This window comes from Schistocerca gregaria, chromosome 8 (assembly GCF_023897955.1).
Source record: "Schistocerca gregaria isolate iqSchGreg1 chromosome 8, iqSchGreg1.2, whole genome shotgun sequence".
NCBI classification, from domain to species: Eukaryota; Metazoa; Arthropoda; class Insecta; order Orthoptera; family Acrididae; genus Schistocerca; species Schistocerca gregaria.
In genome coordinates, this window is record NC_064927.1 from 497,075,573 (window position 1) to 497,101,665 (window position 26,093).

Sequence of the window (26,093 nt, forward strand, 5' to 3'; positions counted from 1 at the left end):
CAGCAATGCAGGCTGCTATTCTCCCATGGAGACGATCGTAGAGATGCTGGATGTAGTCCTGTGGAACGGCTTGCTCCTCAGTTGGACCAGCGTTCGTGCTGGACGTGCAGACCGCGTGAGACGACGCTTCATCCAGTCCCAAACATGCTCAATGGGGGACAGATCCGGAGATATTGCTGGCCAAGGTAGCTGACTTACACCTTCTAGAGCACGTTGGGTGGCACGGGATACATGCGGACGTGCATTGTCCTGTTGGAACAGCAAGTTCACTTGCCGGTCTAGGAATGGTAGAACGATGGGTTCGATGACGGTTTGGATGTACCGTGGACTATTCAGTGTACCCTCGACGTTCACCAAAGGTGTACGGCCAGTGTAGGAGATCGCTCCCCACACCATGACGCCGGGTGTTGGCCCTGTGTGCCTCGGTCGTATGCAGTCCTGATTGTGGCGCTCACCTGCACGGCGCCAAACACGCATACGACCATCATTGGGACCAAGGCAGAAGCGACTCTCATCGCTGAAGACGACACGTCTCCATTCGTCCCTCCATTCACGCCTGTCGCGACACCACTGGAGGCGGGCTGCACGATGTTGGGGCGTGAGCGGAAGACGGCCTAACGGTGTGCGGGACCGTAGCCCAGCTTCATGGAGACGGTTGCGAATGGTCCTCGCCGATACCCCAGGAGCAACAGTGTCCCTAATTTGCTGGGAAGTGGCGGTGCGGTCCCCTACGGCACTGCGTAGGATCCTACGGTCTTGGCGTGCATCCGTGCGTCGGTGCGGTCTGGTCCCAGGTCGACGGGCACGTGCACCTTCCGCCGACCACTGGCGACAACATCGATGTACTGTGGAGACCTCACGCCCCACGTATTGAGCAATTCGGCGGTACGTCCACCCGGCCTCCCGCATGCCCACTATACGCCCTCGCTCAATGTCCGTCAACTGCACATACGGTTCACGTCCACGCTGTCGCGGCATGCTACCAGTGTTAAAGACTGCGATGGAGCTCCGTATGCCACGGCAAACTGGCTGACACTGACGGCGGCGGTGCACAAATGCTGCGCAGCTAGCGCCATTCGACGGCCAACACCGTGGTTCCTGGTGTGTCCGCTGTGCCGTGCGTGTGATCATTGCTTGTACAGCCCTCTGGCAGTGTCCGGAGCAAGTATGGTGGGTCTGACACACCGGTGTCAATGTGTTCTTTTTTCCATTTCCAGGAGTGTATTTCCTTATCGGTATCCCATGACTCTGGTCACGTCAGTGAATGTTTGTGCGTGAGGAGCCGTTCAAGCCTTCGCACCAGCCCTATATTGCAGTATGTAGGTCTGTACAGTTCCAGTCACCTAATGGCACAAGGATTTTTTTTAAAGGGCCAGTTTCGACAGGACATAATCGACCAAGCCGTTGTGACCGGCACTTCGCATACTTTTATCCTGTCTTCGAATGCCGGCCGGCGTTCACGCCCCAGCGCGACGCTGACGCGGTCTAAAAGTGGGCCTCGTGCGACGATTTTGGAACCGCTGGCACACAGCACTTGTTACTGTCTACGGCAAGTGAAACTAACACTGCAGCTGCAATCGAATTCCACCCTGACACATTAAGCAACAGTAAAATATTTAACTATGTGACATTTTGGCAATGCACGCAGCACCGACTTCCCCGGCTTCAGTCTTCGGCCCCGCATAACGTTGTCGGCTTGTTACAGGGTGTCTGTCCGCCTTCTGTACGAGCTACGCCAGTACACACCGAATGCGCACGCGTCGTGTGTTCATTTAAGTTGCCACGCTGTGCGACAAGCAGAGTGCAGCCTGCACTTGCGCTGTGTCCTGTGTGCTACGTACGGACTAGTTCTCTGAAGACAAGATGAGCAACAATGGAACTAGTGACCCCAACCGTCGATTCCAATTCCTGCACGACAGACGATAATAACGGAAAGGAGGATAGACCTACCGTACCGTCGAATTACGGGGCAGTAGATAAGGTGCGAAGTATCAGCTGAACGGGAAACTAATTTATCCGAGACACTGATGTAGAAAACACTACGGCATTCGCCTAACGTGACTTGGACGCAGTTGGATTTGTACCCTGACGAACCCTTCGAAATCCAAGCGTCTGTTTCGCTTAATTTAGTCGCCTCCTCTTGTAAAATGCCTTGCAGGTGACGTGGCTCTTGCAGAGGGATCAGCCTTATCTTCCGCCTGCCGCTCGCACGAGCAAGACTCTTAACTCACCGTAAGAACCGGTTTCCGGACGCCACCTAGCTTTATCTGCTACTGTAGCACCTGACTTTGGGTCAATAGACACACGCAGACAATGACGGTTGCAAATTCGCTGCAAGGCCGGTCAGATGGTCGTGACTAAAGGGATAAAAGTTATTTGCGGAGGCGAAATAACAACGAGAGTTGCACTGTGACGCTACTGTGACAGTCGATACGAGCAAAGCAGGCTGAAGAACGTTCACAGCACCGCCTAGACGCAGGAGCATATCATGTAGGCCCAATGAAAACACAACAACCGATAACACGTCGTGACGGAGAACTGCAAGTTGCTTATGGAAATTCCAGCAACTTTCTTTTCTCCCTTCCTTCCTTCCGTTAATACTTTGTTATCTTTCTTACTTTTGGAATATAGCGGAGATTCTTAGTCGCAGAAAGGCACAACAAAAAGACTGTCACACAATTAGCTTTCGAACAAGGCCTTTGTCAGAAACAGACAACATACACACACGCACATACTCGCACAAAAGCAACTCACACACACATGACCACAGACTCTGGCAGCTGGAGCCAGACATTTGCTACATTACATCGTGGATTTTCCATTGTTTCATTTTGTAAAAGTTTAGTAAATTCCCTTCTCGTGTTGTGATACAGTTATCTATTTTTTCCTGTCCAAAACATTTCTGTGCTGGAAACATTTTCTAGTATAGTCAACGTTTCCAACAGTTCGCATATTTGGTTTCCATTTGTCTGCTTCACCCACTACCAAGACACTACGGCTTACTGCAGGGAAGACATCCGCTGTCCGTTAATTGCTCCCCGCTGCTGTTACGGATTTCTTATGCCCTCTGTGACGCTCCCAACATCATCAGCTGAATCTAAATTTTCAATATCCTTTTGTGACACAACATATTAATTCTCTCTTTCGTTATATAAATGAGAAGTACAAAAATGTGTGTGCTCTACAACATTAATTTATCTAGTTAACCGATTTTTTCCTTACAAGGCCATTATAAGACTATAATTAACTATTGTCATCAAAGGGGATACTGTACTGCTAAACAGCATTGAAAAATATATCAAACATGGAGAGTGTGATCCAAAGACAGATCAAAACACATTTGACAGTGCAATACAAAGACAATACAAAACGGTAAACAGTAAATAAATGTGCCGCGCGGCATTAGCCGAGAGGTCAAAGGCGCTGCAGTCATGGACTGTGCGGCTGGTCCCGGCGGAGGTTCGAGTCCTCCCTCGGGCATGGGTGTCTGTGTGTTCGTCCTTGGGATACTTAAGGTTAAGTAGTGTGTAAGCTTAGGGACTGATGACTGTAGCAGTTAAGTCTCATAACATTTCACACACATTTGAACATTTGAAATAAATGTGAAAGGAACGCACCAGCAAGCAGTGAGACTAAACATCGAAAACCTATATGTGTTCTGTGTACGTGAATGATGCGTAATAGGACAATTACACTCAACAGAAGAGAAGATAAGAGTGTGGTAAAACAATTTAACAGCCTTTATAAAAATTAAATTAAGCTGACAATCTCAGTAAAATCAGATATATGCAAGACTATTGGATAATAGCTTCTAAAGTTACTTTATACAGAAGGTGATGAAGACAATGAGTAAAATATATAACATGTTCACTGAAAACATAAGGTCTGTAAATGAGTCCGCAATCATTTTTGGCACTTTATTTTCACAAATCCGTCTTGATCACGCAGATTTTTTACACTTTATTACCATTTTCGGGACACTGCCATCCTGAGATCTGTTAAAAAGATAAATATTATGTAAGCCACACGTTCAATAACTTAACGCTAAATCTCTTGTATAAGTACCGGACGCAATCTGAGTATTAGCAGCACGTACCATGTAAACACATGTTCAACTAGACGATGATTTACATCAGAATATTTTAATCGTATGTATGGCTGCTATACGTGGCTTTAAACATTTTACAATTTTATATTTTATGTATCACTAATACTTGTTGGCAACGGCCTTACCGCACTGGATACGCCGGTTCCCGTTTGTTAAGCGCTTTCGGGCGTGTTCAGCACTTTGATGGGTGACCATCCAGGCCGCCATGCGCTGGTGAGAATTTTCGGGGTGTACTCAGCCTTGTGATGCCAATTGAGGAACTACTTAACCGAACAGTAGCGGCTTCGGTGAAGAATGCCGTCATAACGACCGGGAGAGCGGTGTGATGACCCCACGCCCCTCCTATCCGCATCCTCCACTGAGGATGACACGGCGGTCGGATGGTTCCGGTAGGCCACTCGTGGCCTGAAGACGGAGTGCTTTCCTCAGACTTGTTAGATTTAGCGTTAACTTATTGAACTTGTAAAATATGTATCGTAGTTGGAAGTATGTAAGTTAAACTGTATATCAGTAAGTACAAAGAACTGTACTTACAGCAGGGAAGATATATGTGATGTTCTATCCCACTTTGAGACAACTTGCAGTCGCTCAATGATTGCTGCACATTTTGAGCATGTATCTGCTGCAGTCTCAGTGAGGTGATCAAAGAACAATGTGAACTTCTTCGTGCTCTTGTAACGTGTGTCAGTTTGCAAATTTGTTTTTAGGTACTTTTTAGTTCCCAGCTAGAAAAGGAGTTTTTCGGCATAATTATTTCATCACAGTGCATTTCGAGTCATCTCTAGGTAGCTTCCTACATACAATTAGAGTAAAACTTAACAGATGTTTAAGCGACACAGCGCTACACGATTACTCTGTTGCTGCCTTAGAAAATATTGTTATATATTTGAACGGAGAATTCTTACCATCTATTGGGAAAAACACAGTTCACTAATTGGATTTATACTGGTTTAAGTAATAGTTTTGGTAGCCTACACACACGCATGTTTATACACTTTCGGTCCTTGTCTGTATAGGATGTATATACTCCACGAGAGTAATAAAAATATACAGCTTAGGGGTTGCATAACGTGTTCGTTTCCCGTCGGTGAAAGAAACTGTGATGGTGAGTGGATAAACAATAAACGAAAGCAACTGGATAAACGGAAACAACAGGGGCCACCTCGATTGTTTAAGGCTTTGATTGCATTTGAAACGTCCCCTTAGAAAAATTATAAATGACTGCTTAAACTGACACATAATATTTTTAGCGCAACGCAATTTGACTTTCAACAATCCCTACAAAAGAATGGCCCTGCCTAGCAATAACCTATACCTTTCACAAATCACTTACCTCACAAAAATCTTCGTTACTCGGACTACTGCAATACAGCGAGCGCCACTACTGTCAGTTAAATAAAAGATTCAAACTACTGAAGGCACTAACTACTGATAGGCGTAGTTAGTAAATGAAAGATTTTGATAGCGAACAAGCAATCCATTTACCTTAATAGTGCTCAAAAGTCATATTATATATAGCAGTTCATGACATCCAGTCTTACAAATTTCCTGTCTCTGATGGACACAAGTCCAGACCATCCGCTCTCAAAACTCCGCCATCTCTCTCCCCACATCCAGCACTGCTGGCGGCTCACCTCCAACTGCGCAACGCTACGCGCTGTTAACATCCAGCTGCCCAACACTACAATAGCAAACAACAATGCAAACCAGCCACAGACTGCACGCAGCACAGCCAGTGGTTTTCATATAGAGCGCTACGTGCCGTTACCAGTATAAAAACCTAAACAGCTTACTTACACAGTATGCGGGAATTTTGGAACAAGGTGCTGTCCAGTTTATTCATCAGAAAATAAAAGAGTAGCTGCAACGGATCTGACTACGAGGGAATGGCTAGTTGGGCGCGAAGCGAAAAAGCGTAGTCTCAAGTGGAAATGGAAATGAGCGTTTGCTGTCATTGGCCAGGTGGCGCCTTTCGGGGCAGTTTCGGCTGCCTTGGTACAGCAGGTCTTATTACATTCGACGCCAGATTGGGTTAGCTGCGAACCGGATGGGGATGAAATGATGATGAATACAACACAACACCCAGTCCCTGAGCGGAGAAAATCACCGACCCAGTCGGGAAGCGAACCCGGGCCCGTAGGGCGGCAATCCGTCACGCTGACCACTTTTTTTTTTAAACCTCATTTTGTTCGTTTTCGTTCGTTGTATCTGCTCTGGGCGGACTTCGAAAGACACCCGTTTCAGTTCGTTGTTGGTCCCTTAACTCAGTTTTTTTTTTATTACAGAGGGCAGCTAGCCCTCTGACCATCACTCAGCTATCGGGGCAGATGCTGTCTGAAGTAGGCACAAGCCGCTAACTTAACGCTCCCAGCAGTCGCCATACTTCCACAGGGTGGTGCCCAAGGGCACTACAATCTTTTCTCTCTTTGAAATCAAACCAGTTAAAGGCGCTGTCATCATTCAAGCACACCTCGCATAACACAAATTACAGCCTGTGCGCGAATAACACCTGCCTCGTTCTTTAGACTCGTTCAAAATGGATAGGCCCAAGTGCGTGTGAAATGGACAAGAGGAACCTCAGCGCCACTTCTCCTAGCGGCCCCTTAAGTAATGGCAGGCGGTGACGTCTGTTTTGAGTCTCCGAACTGACGAGTCGCAGTGCTCGTGAGTCTGTGATAAGGCGTCCTCCGGCTGTGTTAACGTGCCCTTATCGCAGTGTGGACACCGTATAAAAGTTACGCGCCTCTGGCCGAGTATCAGTGGCCCAGTGAACCGGCGCGCTAAAAATACGCGAGCAGAGTCACTTGCTGTACGTACACACACAGACGGAGGTGGGTTGATTGTGCTAAAAAGTATGCCTACGAATGTCCAGTTTGGTGTAATTGCGTCAGTTGTCAAATGATATCTTTTGCATGTACTTGATTGATGTGTGTGTGTGTGTGTGTGTGTGTGTGTGTGTGTGTGTGTGTGTGTGTGTGTGTGTGCGCGCGATGCTAACTTCGTGCAGTGAACAAGCACGTGCATATCTATTTCTTGAACAGTTTTGGTACTGATTATTTTGTTATATGTTTGTGTACACTGTCATATGCTCTGTCCACGCCGACGTGGTCAGTTGCTGTTGCAGCGTATTTGTGGACTCAAAAGGACACTTACTTCCAAAGATTTTTCAAGATAATGTTATATTTCATTACTTGAAAAGCATATGTGTATGGCACGAAAGGTTTATTTACACGAGAATATGGTTACATTTTTTGACGTGTTCTTTGCAACAGGGGTAAGAGTAAATATGGAAGGTACTTTAAGTAACGTTGAAACTGGGGTGTAAGAAAATGGACTGTGTACACAGTCATAGGTGGTGACCCCAAATAAATAGGGGCGTGTTTTAAAATGGTTCAAATGGCTCTGAGCACTATGGGCGTAACATCTATGGTCCTCAGTCCCCTAGAACTTAGAATTACTTAAACCTAACTAACCTAAGGACAACACACAACACCCAGCCATCACGAGGCAGAGAAAATCCCTGACCCCGACGGGAATCGAACCCGGGAACCCGGACGCGGGAAGCGAGAACGCTACCGCTCGACCACGAGATGCGGGCGGCGTGTTTTAGAAGAGTATCTTTGTGTCACAGATTATGATCACTAATCTGATGTGACTATTTATCCACCTCGCTCTAATCAAGACACATTCGGTACCTACCATGCTTACCTTCATCATACAACATTTGTGTATGGAGTATGGCCTGTAATATTTATCACTGATGATAACTTTCACAACGGATAACTAGGACATTGTGGAAAGCTTGTAGTGGAAGGCGACACTACAGATCTATGGTGGGGTTCTGATAACAGAACATTCTTTAAGTGACCTTATTCAGGGTACACACATACAGGTCTCGTTGAGGGGTCGGGAACAGACTACAGAATGGAACAGGAACCGGAATTACTGTATAAAGCAGCAATGGATTATCGACTGAGTTGTCTGACTCGATTCGTGACTTCCGGTGAGAAAGGTCGTACGTAGTTCGTAAAAACTATCGGAAAGTCACCCAGTAAAACGGAAGTGATACCTGGATTCCCCAAAGAGGTCTTATGTTCCTAATGTAACTAAGTAGTTTATTGACAATCTGAGCACACATTAGGTTCTTTGCGGATGGTGTTCTCAATTACTGCCTAGTAAAGTCATCAGAACATCAAAACCAATTACAAAATAATTTAGACACAACATCTGTATGGTGTGAATGGTGGCAATTGGCCCTAAATACTGAAAAGTGTGAAATCGTCCACAGGAGCACTGAAAGGAATCCGTTAAAGCTCGGCTACACGATAAACCACCCGAATCAAAAGGCTGTCAATTCAACCAAATACCTGGGCATAGCAGTTATGAACAACTTAAAATGGAACGATCACATAGACAATATTGTGGGGAAGGCGCACCAAAGATTACGTTTTATTGGCAGAATAGTTGGAAAACGCGACAAATCCACTAACCAGACTGGTCCCCGCTACACTTGTGCGTTCTCTGCTAGAGTGCTGCTGTGCATTGTGGAATCCTAAATAGGTAAGTTTGGTGGAGAAAGTGGAAAAAGTTGAAAAACGGGCAGCCCGTTTTGTATTATCACGCAATAGGGGAGAGGCTGTCACGGACATGATACGCGAGTTGGGGTGGCAGTTATAAAATCAGAAGCGGTTTTTCGTTGCGGTAAGATATTTTTACGAAGTTTCCGTTTCTGACTGAATGTGAAAAAAAAAATTTTTTCGGGGCCACGTGCCTAGGGAGAAGTGGTCATCGTAACAAAATAAATCAGATTTCTTACGGAAATATTTAAGTGTTCGTTTTTCTCGCGCACTGTTCGAAAGTGGAATGGTAGGGAAATATTGCGGACGTGGTTCGATGACCCTGCGTCAGGCAGTTCAGTATAGATTGAAAAGTAGTCACGTAAAGGTGAGTAGTAGAAGACAAGGGAGAAATGACATAGGGAACACGTTTGTTCTACCATTCAAACACAAAGTGAGGAAAAAGACGACGTTAATTTCTAGCGAACCCTGTAGGCCCTACTACGAATCTATTCAGAAACCAAGGGGGGAAGGTATGGGCTAGTAATATGTGTCATTACAAACTGTTACAAAATTCAAATTGGACAATGGAGATAAATTCCATACTCATGTAGGTATTCATACCGAAAGAAGGTTCACGTACTGAAAGAGGAATAACAGCATAATGCAACAGCTAACGAAAAAAAAAAAAAAACGCTTGGTCATGTCATAACAAAGACAATTCGTCTATCTCTAGAATCCACCAGTATGTTTGCATTCGAAAAAAAAAAAAAAATGGTACGACGAAAGACGATCGCGGAGGTCGCATGCAATTTAATACTCGATTGTTTGAGGAGACGTTCAGTCCCATACTAGCAACACGTGCGGGGTCCAGGGAATAATGGTCTGAAATCTCATTAAACAACTTTAATTATGATGGAATAAATGTAGCACGTCTTGCGAGAAATCAACACATCGTGCCAACTTACTATCTGCATTCACAAAACGGCAAAAAGAACAAAAAAAGAACGCAGCTAACTCTCCCTAATATAGGACAGCTGAAAGAGATATATGAAACACCTTTAAGAATTAATAACCCATATTGCAATACCGAAATCCAGAAATCAACTAAACAGCTCAAGAGCGCGTGACCTACCGAAAAGTAAGTCTGCTCCATGCTCACTCACCTTTTGGACGGTAACGGGGGAGGGCTTATGAAGTGCCGTTAGAGAGGCTAGACCAATTCCACTCGTTGAACGCGCCAGAACTAGGGATGTAAGGCTATCATAGGTTATCGTGGAGCGTAGACTAGAGTAGTTTTCCTACTGGCTTTGGTCAGTTAAGGTTGTGCACGCATTACCTGTAGATTTGGAGTGTTGCATACCTGTCAGACATTCCCTCATAGCGGTCACTTTCTTCACGTATGCGATTAGTGTCTTACTAGATTCCCCTGAAAACAGAAAGTGATGGACCATCGAGAAACTGAGTGAGCATGTATAACGGGCTCGCTAACCTATGGAACATTTTTTGTTCTATCTGTAGTTATCCTCGGGACTGTTACTTAAAAGTAGACAATATTTATAGCAAAATTGAAACTCAATATTCAATTCATGTTTCACTTGAAAATTGTTAATCCGAACGTGAAAGACAGGGATGTTGCAGAAAAAAATAAAACAATATAGGTTTACCACATAGCGCTAGAAAATACAATTTCCTCAAGAAGAAGGTGAAATATAAGAACCGCAAAACGCTGCTATATCAGACATAAATACTTAATCGAACTTATATAAAATGTGTTTTTGTTATTGATAAACAACTTTTGCATTTATGAATAACAGGGAACTCTTATTCGATCATGAAGAAGGTTTTGTTGAGTGCAAAAGACTATAAAGCTGTCCTTGCATCAAAAGTAATTGCCTTGGTTCCATAAAACTGCAGAAGCTACGCGATCATCTAATTATTATTACTTAGAAAATGCAATTCGTATTCTGTAAGCATATGAAATGCACAATGGGCTAACATTGAATTTCATGTGGTTCTAATTACGTGCAAAAAAAGAAAAGAAAAGTCGTCGGCTCCCACTTTCCTTCTTACACATTCATTTACGTTTCTTTTCCTACCAATGCTACCAATACGGCCGATAATTCTACCATTTCCTACACAGTTGATCTAGTGTACCAGACTAACCTCTCAGCTACGTCCCTTCATTGGCTGAGTTGGCGAGTTTCATACACCTTAGTGCAGACTTAGCTTCCACTTGGTAACTCTGAAATAAAATCACTCATTCTGTACAATCAGCCATTCGTAATATTAATCAGGAGAAAAAGGTGTGAAAAGACGCTATGAGAAAAGGAACCACTCTGTATAACAGCTTGTCTTTCCTCCAGAGACTTGGTGTCGTCTTAGCTAAGTAGCAGGTGGAGTTAAATCTCTCGTGTGTCCATTCTTGAAACCCTCATTTTTGGAAACGGCTCTGATTGGCCCGTTTCAATGTGACCAACAGCGCCAGTACAAAATCTTCCACTGGATAAATCGCTCTGAGGTCGAAATTGTTATCTGGCGAATCAGATTAAGCAAGGGGGACGATGATGAAAATGTTGTCATTCAAACACGCGTTACGTATTGTGTGATACACGAGTCATGCAACTTTGCGTACGCAGAGACGAGGAGAAATTCCAGTGCCTATGCAGGCAGCGTAATCGTCATGAAAGCCGCTGTTTGTCCCTCATTTGCCTGATACTCTATGCCTGTATGTGAACTCTTTCGGATGGATGTGCCAAACGAGTTAGACATGTATAGGTAGATATAAAAAGTACAAGACTAAGAAAAAAAGACACTTTTTATAGGACTACTCGTACGAGCATCAAATTCGTGGTACACTGGCGTAATACGAGCAAAAGTTCAAGGTCCTCACTCATGGGCGACCGCTGTGGAAGAGCGGTTCTAGGCGCTTCAGTCCGGAACCGCGCAGGTGCTACGGTCGCAGGTTCGAATCCTGTCTCGGGCATGGATGTGTGTGATGTCCTTAGGTTAGTTAGGTTTAAGCAGTTCTAAGTCTAGGGGACTGATGACCTCAGATGTTAAGTCCCATAGTGCTCAGAGCCATTTGAACCATTTTTTCCGCGGTTTTGCAGAACCTTCTTGTTTGCGCCCTCCACACTGCCATCGGTAAGTGACGTGCTAGGGCGTCCACAGCGGTCGTCGACTTCGACGCCTTCTCGACCCTCTCTGAAACATTTGTACCACTTATAAAGTATTGTCTTACTCGTAGTATATCAGCCAAAAGCTAAAGCCAACCTTTCCGATGCACCGCTGCATTTTATTCCGTTTTCCACGCAAAATTTAATGTAAATTCTTTGATCCACATTTTTCGAAAGTAAAAATACGCCGAGCGTTCGAAAACAAGCATAACGTTTTCGATTGTCAACAATAAACTCAACAATCAAAACAGCTGAAATGCCAACATATGCCAGGTAAAAGTGTACGAACAAGCTAACAAAAATGTGAAAATCGAATGCATAAAGCCCATGAAAGTAAAAAATTCCCATTCCTTTTTTGTCACAAGGTGTCAGTTGCTTTCTCAGCAGCAATGGCGAAATGTGCAACCAGCGTGGTAGAAAATATCCCAAATTTGGACACTCATTACACATTGTGTTAACTCCACATAAAGCTAATGGCCCAGAGCTTTGATCCTATGAGTGAGGTTCAAATGGTTCAAATGGCTCTAAGCACTATGAGATTTAACATCTGAGGTCATCAGTCCCCTAGACGTAGAACTTTCTGAATGTGAGTAACACCTAACAAACAGCCTCACTAAACTTTACGAATATTTTAAGATGTAGGGACTTAGACCCAGTTTCAATAAAACAGAAGTATGTATTTTCCACCTCTCCAATCGCCTAGAATGAGCAAAGGTCCGCCTACGGTTTGGCTATCGTGGCATAGTCAAGTACAACGGTAAGCTAAAGTATCCTGATGTTACTTTAGACTCTTGATGTAAACACCTTTCGAACACAGTTAGGAAGGTGCTACAAACGTGGCGGCGAAGTTGGCACGCAGTACAATGGGAGCTCAAATGGTTCAAATGGTTCTGAGTACTATGGGACTTAACACCTGAGGTCATAAGTCCCCTAGAACTTTTTTTTTTTTCATCAATCTACTGACTGGTTTGATGCGGCCCGCCACGAATTCCTTTCCTGTGCTAACCTCTTCATCTCAGAGTAGCACCTGCAACCTACATCCTCAATTATTTGCTTGACGTATTCCAATCTCTGTCTTCCTCTACAGTTTTTGCCCTAGAACATAGAACTACTTAAACTTAACTAACTTAACTAACCTAAGGACATCACACACATCCATGCTCGAGGCAGGATTCGAACCTGCGACCGTAGGAGTCGCGCGGTTCCAGACTGAAGCGCCTAGAACCGCTCGGCCACAGCGGCCTGCGCAGATGTAGAAGTAAAGGTCATGTCACAGCTTTTATGGTCGCAATGTAAGTACGAGGGTCACTCCGAAACAAATGTCTCCCATTTCCTTTCACGGACGCCATAACACAAAGGGAAAGCTCACTCGCACAGTTAAACAGAGCAATGTTTCATCTGTGTACTGTCATGTTTCCACACCCTCCACGCACATTTGTCTAGGAAGAGCGGCAGCCCGCCTGCTACGGCCGTCAACACCTGACCAGCAGCTGGGTCCAACCAGTTCCACAGCTTTGACGATCGCCACCGCAGGTTCACCCGAGTTGTTGGGAAAAGTTTTTACGACGTCCAGCGTCAATGTCTGGAAATTTGACTGTGAATCTTTATTGGACGGTCCAGCTACAGAACGACCCTGCAGACAAAGTGTGGCTCTGCTGTGTCAGGAGTGACGCGTCGACCGCTGTGTGCAGACGCTAATAAAGCATCAGATGTCTAAAATAGGTTGTATAAAGCAATCGCCGTAGTAGACATAAAGCTTGGCGTATATTCCAAAAACAGGGAATATCTAAGCTAAAGAACATAAATGCTAAAGTCTTGGTGACAAATAAATACACCGACGAAAAAATCCCAACACCAAGGAGGAGTTGTGTGACATAAGGGAAAGTTATTAGGCACGTTTCTACATCTGAAACATGGTGTCTGTTAAAACGTGGCGGCAGTCGCACACGAGTGCGACTGGCATTAATATTTTACGAAAAGTGGATTTTCGAAGTAACTAATTAGTGAACGATGTTGACAATCACAATATTCCACCTTACGTAATCCGACCAAGTTTTGATACAGTATTTGAACATTTAAGTTTTACAAAAGGTATACGGTGCTGTCTCTTTGCTGGATGGTCGCAGCATATCTCAGGCGATCTGTTGGACTGACCTTGGCCATGCAACTGGGGAAAAGTCAGCACTTTATTTCCCTTGTCTGACTAGAGCTGGCTCGCTTCCCCACTGACAAGTTCACATCCGAGCTGCTGCCACTAATGTTGTACTGGAAGGAAGGAAGAAAGAAAGAAAGAAAGGAAGTTTGGGTTTAACGTCCCAACGACACTGAGGTCTTTAGAGATGGAGCACGAGCTCAGATTATGGGGAAGGAAATTGGCCACGCCCTTTTAAAGGAACCATGCTTGCATTTGGCTGGAGCGATTTAGAGAAATCGTGAAAAACCTAAATACGGATGGCCGGACACACGTCTGAACCACCGTCTTCCCGAATGCCAGTCTAGTTTTAATTTTTTTTGTGGTATTCGAAAAATTTAAAAACCTCTCTCACACCGGCCTGATTTAGCTTCACTGGTCAGGATAGTAAAAACATGCGTATGTTAAGGGAATTTTCATTCACAAAGCAGGCTTATCAGATTCACACAGTTGAATACTGTTCTATCCTGATTAAATTGAGCTTAACTTAAATCCCATAAGGCAGTGAAGCAAATTCGAAGTCTCGGTGCGACGAAAATTGTCAGTCGATCTCCTGAAAACATTTGTAATAATTATTAAGTTTCGGTGATCACATGGGGAAGACGGGAGATCTGCTGATAAGGCCGTGTTAGCCTATTTATTTGAAGTAATAAACTGGATATCGTGAGCATACAAAACGGCAGGTTCGTCCAGTGTAAATCAGACGTTCCCCACTGGTCCCGTGCAACACAGCGTAGTAAGCAGACACTGTCAATAATAATCAGTTAAATAATACGCGAACACACATACTTTAGTTTAGTTCATGTATTAAATCCCCTCTCATACAGAATCTCATCAAGATGGCGACTAGCTCAACAATACATACATGTCCATCCTCCTTCTTTCACGGCTAATCGGCAAGCATTGCCTCAATCTTTTCATAAGAGAAAACACATAGCAGAGAAGCTATTCCATGGAGTAAATGGACGCTCCAAGGAATAATAAGGGTCCGCAGCTCGTGATCGTGGGGTAGCGTTCTCGCTTCCCACGCCCGGGTTCCCGGGTTCGATTCCCGGCGGGGTCAGGGATTTTCTCTACCTCGTGATGACTGGGTGTTGTGTGCTGTCCTTAGTTTAATTAGGTTTAAGTAGTTCTAAGTACTAGGGGCCTGATGACCATGGATGTTAAGTCCCATAGTGCTCAAAGCCATTTGCACCATTTGAATAATAGGGCTTGAAACTACTTTGCATTGATAATCATCGTATATTAAAGTTTAGGAATCGGTAAGATAAGAAGAGATATTTCGAGATATGTACTGAGTTATATAATTTATAAAATTTCTGAAAATATCGCAGGGAGACCGCTGCAAGAGACATTATACAGTGTGCGAATCACTGCGCCCCCTCGCTCAGTCATGTTATGTTGGGTACAGTATATTGCTGGCCACAGGAGTACCTCGACGCCATGTAGGCAGTTCCTGGAGACACACGCCATGTGTGGGCGAGAGTTGTCCTGTTGAAAAATGCCAGCACCTTAATGTCACGTGAAGGGTTAGGCATGACGCCCACAACATAGCATAGCTCATAGTTCCCCCAGGAACCCCCAGCCATGAACTGAAATCACACCCAATGACTCCCCACACCACAACGCCAACTTTATCACCGCTGCGTCTGTCCAAAAAATTGGAAGGGTCGCAGCTGTCCTCATGTCTTCATCGTACTCGGCACTGACGGCCATCCTAGGTAGCGGAGTACGCATGGCGCGGTAGAACTGGCTGCTGACAGCCTCTGACCAGTGGTGTGGTGCGAGACAGAATGTTGCAGGAGTCCATTACTTTTTCTCGGATGGCAGGCTCTGGTGTCACGGGGTTACGATGTGCTTAGCGGACAATGCGGCGATGCGATTTCTCAAACTGGGGAACAATCAACAGTGGGGTGCCGCAAGGTTCGGTCTTGGGTCCTCTTCTGTTCATAATATATATTAATGACTTGCCATTCTATATTCACGAAGATGCAAAGCTGGTACTTTTTTCCAATGATACAAGTATAGCTATCACGTCCGACAGACAAGAATTAACTGGTGAAATTGTAAACAATGTTTTTCAGAAAATCATTAAGTGGTTCTCTGCAAATGGGCTCTCATTAAACTTCGACAAAGCACAGTATGCACAGTTCCACACAGTAAATGGAATGACCCCATTAATAAATATAGACTTCGATCATAAATCGGTAGCTAAGTTATAATATGCAAAACTTCTAGGTGTATGCATTGATGAGGGGTTGAACTGGAAAAAGCACACTGAGGGTCTGCTGAAACGTTTGAGTTCAGCTACATATGGTATTAGGGTCATTGCAAATTTTGGCGATATACATCTGAGTAAATTAGCTTACCACGCCTATTTTCATTCTCTGCTTTAGTATGGCATCATATTCTGTGGTAACTCATCATTGAGTAAAAGAGTGTTCATTGCACAGAAGCGTGTAATCAGAATAATTGCTGGAGCTCATCCAAGATCATCCTGCAGACACTTATTTAAAGAGCTAGAGATCTTCACTATATATATATATATATATATATATTCACTTACGAAATTTTTTGTTAACATCCCAACGAATTCAAAAGTAATAGCAGTGAACATGGCTACAACACTAGGAGAAAGGATGATCTTCACTACTCAAGGTCAAATCTAACTTTAGCTCAGAAGGGGGTAAATTATGCTGCCACAAAAGTCTTTGATCGCTTACCTAATAGCATCGAAAGTCTGACAGAGAGCCATATAGCATTTAAAAGGAAATTAAAAGAATTTCTTATTGGCAACTCCCTCTACTCATTAGATGAATTTTTTGGGTATAGAAAGTGGGCAACTTCCCAACCCCCACAAAAAATTAAAAATTATGAATATTGAGTGTCATGTAATATTTTGTGTAATGTAATATCTTGTATAGACACCTTTTATTAACCTGACACTTTCCACATCATTACGAAGTGTCGTATTATGATCTATGGAACAAGTACTGATCTAATCTAATCTAATCTAATCCCTTGTGGTCGTCAGACGTCGATCGGTACCTGGTGGCTGACTATGCCTGCTCTCGTGTTCCCATGCAGTCCAAGACTAGGTCACTGTCACACCTGGACATTGCCAGATTCTACCAGCTGGCCAAATGGAGATGTACAGTGAGACCACTTTTTAAACTCTGTCAGGTGTTGATAACGATGTCTCGCATTAGTAGTTTGTGTCTTTCACATCGATCACTCAACATCTGACGCTGTTCACACTCGCTAAGTACCCTAACAGGCCTTGTAAAAGCACGAATGTGCACATGTACGCCATTCTATCTGTCACAGACAATAGTAGCTTTAATCATTAACACACACACCGATGCTGTGCACATGCACGAAGTTACACTGTCTTCTGCGTATTTCCCAGTATATATTGTCCCCATACTCATTTATCATGCGGCAATGGATTTACAATCGTGAAATTTCTTCGACAGGAATCTATTCACACATGTGTAAAATGCATCTCTATGTCAGACGCCATTTGGGAATGTTCCTGCTCTGCACTGCTGCCATCTGTCACGGGACAACGAAACTAGGAGGGCATCGGTGAGAGGCCCAGTCATTAAGAGACCGGAACGAAAGATACTCCTACCATAGCACAAAAAAGGCGAATATGTCCTGGACGAAGTTAGGGATGTAAAAGAGGGAAACTATCTTTAGAATTGTCTGGTAGCTTCAAAGACGTTTGAATCAAAACATCTTGACATACTGGTGCTTTTTACATCCCAGACTCTGCCCACGACATACTCTCTTCTTTTGTGCTTTTTCATTGTGGTACACAGCTCTTACTCCATCATAATTTTGACACTTTGCCATTGTCATGGCTTGTCAATCGATGTATATTTTTGTTGACTCCGGCGACTACTGATCTGGTATAGGTCTTCTTATTCTCTTTCGGACCAAGTTGCTTGTATCGTGGCAACGGTTAAAGCTAACACGAAACAACAGGACGCCCATCAATTGCATATACTTGTGTACCTCCTTACAAAGTTTGAATCGATTGACACGAGTTTGAAATACAGAAATGGAGCGCGTAAAAGAACCTCACAAAAAATGTGATTCTTAACCTGGAAATCCAAATGAAACTACCGTTTGAAAGTGAGTTTTTAATTTTATCATAATAATGCATTTTTATTTATTTGGTTCACTTTCCGTGTATTTATCTCACGTAAGAACGAATTCTACGTAGTACATTTAGTTCGACTTTACACCACCGTATGTCGACAACGGGTAAAGATTATTGGATAGAAAGGATTTTATTTTGACTTTATCCGTGTGTCTACTTAATGCAAAGTTTGAATCGATTCGTACAAATTTGAAGTATAGAAGTGCCGCGCTTCAGAAACCTCCCACAAAATGTATTTCTTTTTTTTTACGTAAAGTCCAAATGAAGGTGACTGTTTTTGCTTGTAAAATCCGAACGGCGCACATACAAATTGTGCCATTAGCTGAGCACTCCTTTCAATTAAAACCTCTCGCAGAAGGAATTAATCGATTCGCAAAATTTGCCTGGGCGCCACCTCCTGTTCGCCATTCTGGCCTTGCTTACTATACAGTAACATAGAGCTACAGCGAGACGGGTTCCAGTGGGTATACACACGGCCACTGGTCGGCGCTAAACCAAATACTTTGCGCCCCTTGGGCCTAGCTGAAATACAAACCGAACACCAAGACCTCAACCCAAACCGCGATTCTTCTTACGGCCACGCTGTAAGGATATGGCAGAAGAGACCATTCAGGCATTAGTACTACACCGTTATAATCTGTATCAAACATGTAAATTAAAAATAAAATACAGCTTGGCACTAGAATAAAATTTTCACTCTACAGCGGAGTGTGCGCTGATACGAAACTTCCTGGCAGATTAAAACTGTGTACCGGACCGAAACTCGAAATCGGGACCTTTGCCTTTTCGCGGGCAAATGCTCTACTGGTAGAGCACTTGCCAGAGAAAGGCAAAGGTCCGGAGTTCGAGTCTCGGTCCGGTACACAGTTTTAATGCGCACATGTATGCCATTCTACCTCTCACAGGCAATAGTAGCTCTAATCATTCACACACCCACCGATGCTGTGCACATGTACGAAGTTTTTTGCCAGGCAGTATACAGGGTGTTACAAAAAGGTACGGCCAAACTTTCAGGAAACGTTCCTAACACACAAAGAAAGAAAATATGTTATATGGACATGTGTCCGGAAACGCTTACTTTCCGTGTTGGAACTCATTTTATTACTTCTCTTCAAATCACATTAATCATGGAACGTACCAACGTGACTTCAAACACTTTGTTACAGGAAATGTTCAAAATGTCCTACGTTAGCGGGGATACATGCATCCACCCTCCGTCGCGTGGAATCCCTGACGCGCTGATGCAGCCCTAGAGAATGGCGTATTGTATCACAGCCGTCCACAATACGAGCACGAAGAGTCTCTACACTTGGTACCGTGGTTGCGTAGACAAGAGCTTTCAAATGCCCTCATAAATGAAAGTCAAGAGGGTTGAGGTAAGGAGAACGTGGAGGCCATGGAATTGGTCCGCCTCTACCAATCCATCGGTCACCGAATCTGTTGTTGAGAAGCGTACGAACACTTCGACTGAAATGTGCAGGAGCCCCATCGTGCATGAACCACATGTTGTGTCGTACTTGTAAAGGCACATTTTCTAGCAACACAGGTAGAGTATCCTGTATGAAATCATGATAACGTGCTCCATTGAGCGTAGGTGTAAGAACTTGGGGCCCAATCAAGACATCACCAACAATGCCTGCCCAAACGTTCACAGGAAATCTGTGTTGATGACGTGATTGCACAATTGCGTGCGGATTCTCGTCAGCCCACACATGTTGATTGTGAAAATTTGCAATTTGATCACGTTGGAATGAAGCCTCATCCGTAAAGAGAACATTTGCACTGAAATGAGGATTGACACATTGTCGGATGAACCATTCGTAGAAGTGTACCCGTGGAGGCCAATCAGCTGCTGATAGTGCCTGCACACGCTGTACACGGTACGGAAACAACTGGTTCTCCCGTATCACTCTCCTTACAGTGACGTGGTCAACGTTACCTTGTACAGCAGCAACTTCTCTGACGCTGACATTAGGGTTGTCGTCAACTGCACGAAGAATTGCAGGTGCCCTCGTCGTTCTAGGTCTTCTCCAGTCGCGAATCATAGGCTGGAATGTTCCGTGCTCCCTAAGACGCCGATCAATTGCTTCGAACGTCTTCCTGTGGGGACACCTTCGTTCTGGAAACCTGTCTGGATAGAAACGTACCGCGCCACGGCTATTGCCCCATGCTAATCCATTCATCAAATGGGCATCTGCCAACTCCGCATTTGTAGACATTGCACTGACTGCAAAATCACGTTCGTGATGAACACTAACCTGTTGATGCTACGTACTGTTGTACTTGATGCTAGTACTGTAGAGCAATGAGTCGCATATCAACACAAGCCCCGAAGTCAACATTACCTTCCTTCAATTGGGCCAACTGACGGTGAATCGAGGAAGTATAGTACATACTGACAAAATTAAAATGAGCTCTAACATGGAAATTAAGCGTTTCCGGACACATGTCCACATCAGATCTTTTCTTTATTTGTGTGTGAGGAATGTTTCCTGAAAGTTTGGCCGTACCTTTTTGTAACACCCTGTATATTGTCTCCATACACATCTATCATGCACCAGCGGATTTAAAATGGTGAAATTTCTTCGACAGGAATCTAGTGACACATGTGCAAAATGCATCTCTATGTCAGACGCCATTTGGGAATGTCTACAAGTGTATTGGTAGAGCACTTGCCCGCTAAAGGCAAAGGTCCCGAGTCCGAGTCTCGGTCCGGAACGTAGTTTTAATCTGCCAGGAAGTTTCAGTGAGGCACTAGTGCCAGAGTGACCCCGTACGTGGCGGACAGCGCCCTCGCTTACACTGGAGGGGCCTGGTGCTTCCAGATGAACGTCCTCCTGGTGGCGGCTTCGCTGCTGGCGCTGGCTCCAGGCCTCCAGGCGGCCGAGGTGCTGGGCCTGTTCCAGTCGGTGGGCCGCAGCCAGTGGGTGCTGGCGGAGACGTACCTGAGGGCGCTGGAGCAGCGCGGCCACCGCATCACCGCCGTCACCACCTTCCCCTCCAGCCGGGCCAACTCCTCGGCCACGTGGACCGAGATACTCATACCCAACCCTTTCGAAACCGAAGGTAAGTTCTCAGCGCTCAACAGCCGGCAGCTCTCCTCAAATAAATTAAGGCGAGTTTTCAAATTTCGTAACTGATTGAAAACTGGGTGTTGGGACGGGGATCGGTGCATGACCGTGACGTGGCCTTCGATCTTTTCTACGATGGGAGTGGAAAGATCAGCTGAGGGAATGTGGTGTGCGTACTGTAAGACCTTCGGTACACACACCATCAGATTATTTGACTTGTCGCTCTAACGAAGTAGGCGAGTGTCAGCAATATGTCTCGTGGTCTTATCGTGGCGTGTTTATCTTCTGCCGTTAGGTCAGACGATAGAAATGCCACTTGCACGCTTAGAGTAGCAGATTGACGGTGACCAACTTTAAACAGAACTTGATTAATTTTCACATACATTTATTAAAATAATAACAATCATTAATCTTACTTAACTTGATTCTGGATGCTATTTACAATTGACAATCTAAAGTTCCTTTGGTCTTGGTACATTAACCTTATTCTCACATATCTGTGATACTTGACAAAGTGTCTATACATTTTATCTTCATGGCTATGTACAGGAATATGATAATCTTCTTAGGTGCAGACTGAAACTTGACTATAGACTGGTACAAACTAATGAAGACAAATGCAGACTGACTGATCTGAGGTCTGTACATTCATTATAATATCTCGAGCATTCAGGTATCAGTGCACGAGTGTGATCTGCGAGGAGAAAAGGTTCTACGTTAGCAGCAATCTCATTGGCTGCGTTACATATTAATATGTGGATCAGTGGAAGCAGAATTTGGTCCAAGGCAGCGCCATCTCGTAGTGCGGAGATGGACGAGCGATGCACCTGCTCTGTTGTGCTTAGTGGGGCACACTCTAGTGGGAAAGTTGTGTACGCGCTGACTACTCGGAACTATGTACACAACAGGGAATCAAAGGGCTACCACCTGTTCAGCTAGCGCAATGAGTGTCCATAAGAAGTTAACAAGAATGGGGTATAATTGTCGAACAGCCTCTCATAAGTCATGCTTTTCTGTAGGTGACAGACGCTCAAGGTGACGACATCACACAGTAGATGACTGGAAACAACAGATTTGGAGTGACGAATCACACTATACACCGTGGCAAGCAGGTGGAAGTTTTTTTGGGTTTGGCGAATTCCTGGAGAATGTGACCTGTCATGATATGTAGAGCCAACAGTGAAGTTTGGAGGAGGTGGTGCGACAGTATGGGGGCTGTTTTTCGTCGTTAGGGTGCGGTCTCCTTATTGCGCTTAATGAAATGTTAAATGCGGATGGATATGAATATATTTCATAGCACTGCGAACTGCACATACACCAGTGGACATCAGTATAAAGGCAGGATTCCGACGAAAGTAATAGTATAATATCAGAAGCATACAAGTGTACAATTTACTGTGAAAGTAGTAGAAACATATAAGACATAAACAATAATGACGGAGTTACATTGTTTCTTTCATAAAAGTGGTAACGAAATAAGGCTCTTGCATTTGCTGTTATGAACGCACTCACTGTACTGTTGTGTTGTTGCACTGTTAGTACTTTGTCCAACCTCCGTTCTTCCTGATTACCTCAAAGTTTCTCCTCAGCACTGATTTTGTTAGGGAAATTGCACCGAAATTGTCACCCACTCTTCTCGCATCGTTCTTTTCAGCTCGAATAGGCCTCAATTAGCCTTCTATTGCGGTACAGATGCCTTGCAAGTATTCCCCAAAGCTTTTCCTCGGGGTTGAAACCAGGCCACGTGCGGGCCAGGGAAAGACATCCATATCTTTATCTCGAACAAGTTTTTGGCTATAGAAGAAATATCCATGCATGCATTATCCTCTTGAAACGTTAGACCTTCGTCCCCTAGTTCCTCGTTCATTCTAATCAGTTATGTGTCTAGCATCTCAGCGTACTTGTTAGAGTTAATTCTAGTGTTCAGATAAGCAGAGCGTCGTTTAGCTTTAGAGCAGAAAGCTGCCTAAATTGCAACAGTTCCATCTCCAAAATTTTCTGCTCATTCTTATCTGATGCTCCGATCTCAGATCATGCCATTAATGTTGCAATCCATCTTGCCCATGTAAATTAAACTTTTACTCGTGCCTGAAGACCATTTTATCTCATTCTGAAGTCCATGGCATGTGTTTCAGCAAACTAGCCTCTTTCTGTTTGGAAGTTGGAGCAGGTTTGTGAAGTCGTTTCTTCAATGCAATATGTTTGTTGTGTTGCTGCTGGCAGCTCTACACCAGCAACAAGTTAAGAAGAAAAGCGATTTGTGTGGCCCGTGCTTCAAGTAGACGTAACGCTTTCGATGCCTCAGATAATTTTCTGCTTTGCCCATATTTTCTATCCATACAATGTGCCCAGTCAAACGAAATTATCCATCACTGTACTTGAACGTTTGAAAGTGTTAGCGATTTGACGATCAGAGTCAAATGGCTCTGAGCACTATGGGACTTAACATCTGAGACCATCACTCCCCTAGAACTTAGAACTACTTAACCCTAACTAACCTAAGGACATCACACAGATCCATGCCCGCTGCAAGATTCGAACCTGTGACCGTAGCGGTCACGCGGTTCCAGACTCAAGCGCCTAGAACCGCACGGCCGACGATCAGAGTCCCATTTCCTTGTACGCACCGATTTTTGCTTTTTCGCCTCATGGCAACTGTTTACAGCGCGGCGTTGCCACAGTCGTGGTTTGTGTACACAACGCGCACTGTGGCTTGTGGCGTCTCTATCCTACGTGCAGGAAGGGCTACACACTAACACTGCCTTTATAACCGAGTTCCACTCTCTACCACCTCAGTCGTTGACGTCTTATGACGTACTGCAGTACTGACATCAAATGCCATACCGTTTGAACTGCATTTGCCGGTATACTCGACCTCACACTAATGCATATACCGTGTGCCCAACTATTCCAACCGGCAGTGTTAACTTTCCTACAAATATCAGTGCCTTGATACTTGTTTCAACTACTGCAGTACAGTTCGCAGTCAATCATTGTTAATGTCAGCGTGAAAATCCACCCTGTCATAAAGCAGTATGTGTGAACCAATGGTTGGTAGACAATAGCATTCCTGAAGTGCGCTGCTTGAAGTCCCGACCTTAAGCCAGTGGAACATCTCTGGCATACTTTAGGACCTCCGCTCCACTCGAAACTTCAGCGTCCAGTATCAATACCTTGTGTAGGTGCCTATTCTCTATCTTTCCGCCATTGTGGCGATCGTTTCGGTACTCAAGAGCACCGAACGGTCTAGTACTCGAATTAGAGTCCCATCTCGCTAACCACTTCGCTACGCTAAACAACAGCTATGCATCGCTGAGTTCTTTTTCTTCTTTTTCTATTGAGGAGGGTTGGGTTGGGTTGTTTTGGGGAAGGAGACCAGACAGCGAGGTCATCGGTCTCATTGGATTAGGGAAGGACGGAGAAGGAAGTCGGCCGTGCCCTTTCAAAGGAACCATCCCGGCATTTGCCTGGAGCGATTTAGGGAAATCACGGAAAACCTAAATCAGAATGGCCGGACGCGAGATTGAACCGTCGTCCTCCCGATTGCGAGTCCAGTGTCTAACCACTGCGCCACCTCGCTCGGTCTCTATTGAGGAGGAACGTAGTCTGACTTCGTTGCCAAACGATGCTACATTAGTCCGAAGTGCGTAATAGTTTGGAAGGTTTCCAATATCAGGCTTCACTTAATTGCTTTCCATTGTTGTAAATACGAGGGCTGTTCAGAAAGTAAGTTACGATTGATCGCGAAATGAAAATCACAGTGAAACTCAGAAATGTTTCATTTGTAACAGTTAGCTACACCTCTCAGCTACTTCTCTATGTAGCCGCCGTTCTGACTCAGACATTCGTCGTAGCGTTGTACCAACTTTTCAATAGCCTCATCATAGAAGGCAGCCGCCAGTGCTTTCCGCCAAATCTCTACGCTGGCCTAAAGCGCGTTGTCTGTGCCAAAATGTTGTCTTCACAGCCAGCGGTTCGTTTGAGCAGAGATGAAACTCAGTGAGAGACAATTACGGGCTGTATTGTGGGTAACCAAACATTTCCAATTGAAACGATGCAGGAATATCTTCATTGCCCCTGCAGAATGAGGCTGAGAATTGTCTTGAAGAAGAAACCGCACGACAGTTACGTAATGTTGGTTGCATAGCTTCAGGGGAAAATTCTCACCAGGCCCTCGTACCTGGCGGGAGACACTATTTTCTATAACATCTTTACGCGCTCACTAAGAGCTCAGGAATGTAAAGAGCGACATAATTCATCTAAAGTCATACTAGAGACACTGCCGAACACATCTTTGCAAAGCTTTATCGGATTTTCAAAGTCGTTTCCACTTCGCGACCGATCGTAACTTACTTTCTTGACAGCCCTCGTATGTTTCGATAATTACTAATTAAACAATTTGTGAGAAAAAGTACACAAAGTCACTGGTAACATCAGTTGACACTCATGTAATATATGTAAGCAGAGCCGATGTCTTGCTATTTAATGCTCTTTAAACTCTTATTTTCATTAAAATAACACGTATTTGTGCCAATATTCATCGAAAACGTTTTTTTTTTGTATGTAATCATTCACAGTATCAACCAAAGATAACCATATTTCTTACAAAGGAAAATAATTATGAGCTCACTTTCCAACTGGATGCGTCCTCTGGTGATTCTTTAGTAACACAATCACTAAATCCAAAGCTAAAACCGCTAAATATGTTTAAAACAACAAATTATAGGTGTACATACACCACAGCTCACCGATAGACAGGGCCACACCGAAATCCAAAACCTCTCGGCACAATTGTCGTAAAATCGGTGGGAGAACCGTTC

The 26,093-nt window shown here is 44.4% G+C and overlaps 1 protein-coding gene across 3 annotated transcripts in view; it reads left to right on the top strand.

The window, feature by feature from the left end:
- Positions 1-26,093, top strand: part of LOC126284860 (UDP-glycosyltransferase UGT5-like) — a 104,377-nt gene that overhangs the window by 41,342 nt on the left and 36,942 nt on the right. The window contains exons 1-2 of one of the 3 annotated variants that reach the window (XM_049984094.1): positions 6,837-6,939; positions 21,028-21,268. In XM_049984094.1, coding sequence (XP_049840051.1) covers positions 21,028-21,268 — 241 coding nt within the window. In that variant the 5' untranslated portion in view covers positions 6,837-6,939. Of the gene's footprint in view, positions 1-6,836; positions 6,940-21,027; positions 21,269-26,093 lie in introns of those variants that run through there. The other 2 variants (XM_049984096.1, XM_049984095.1) reach the window with 2 other exon arrangements.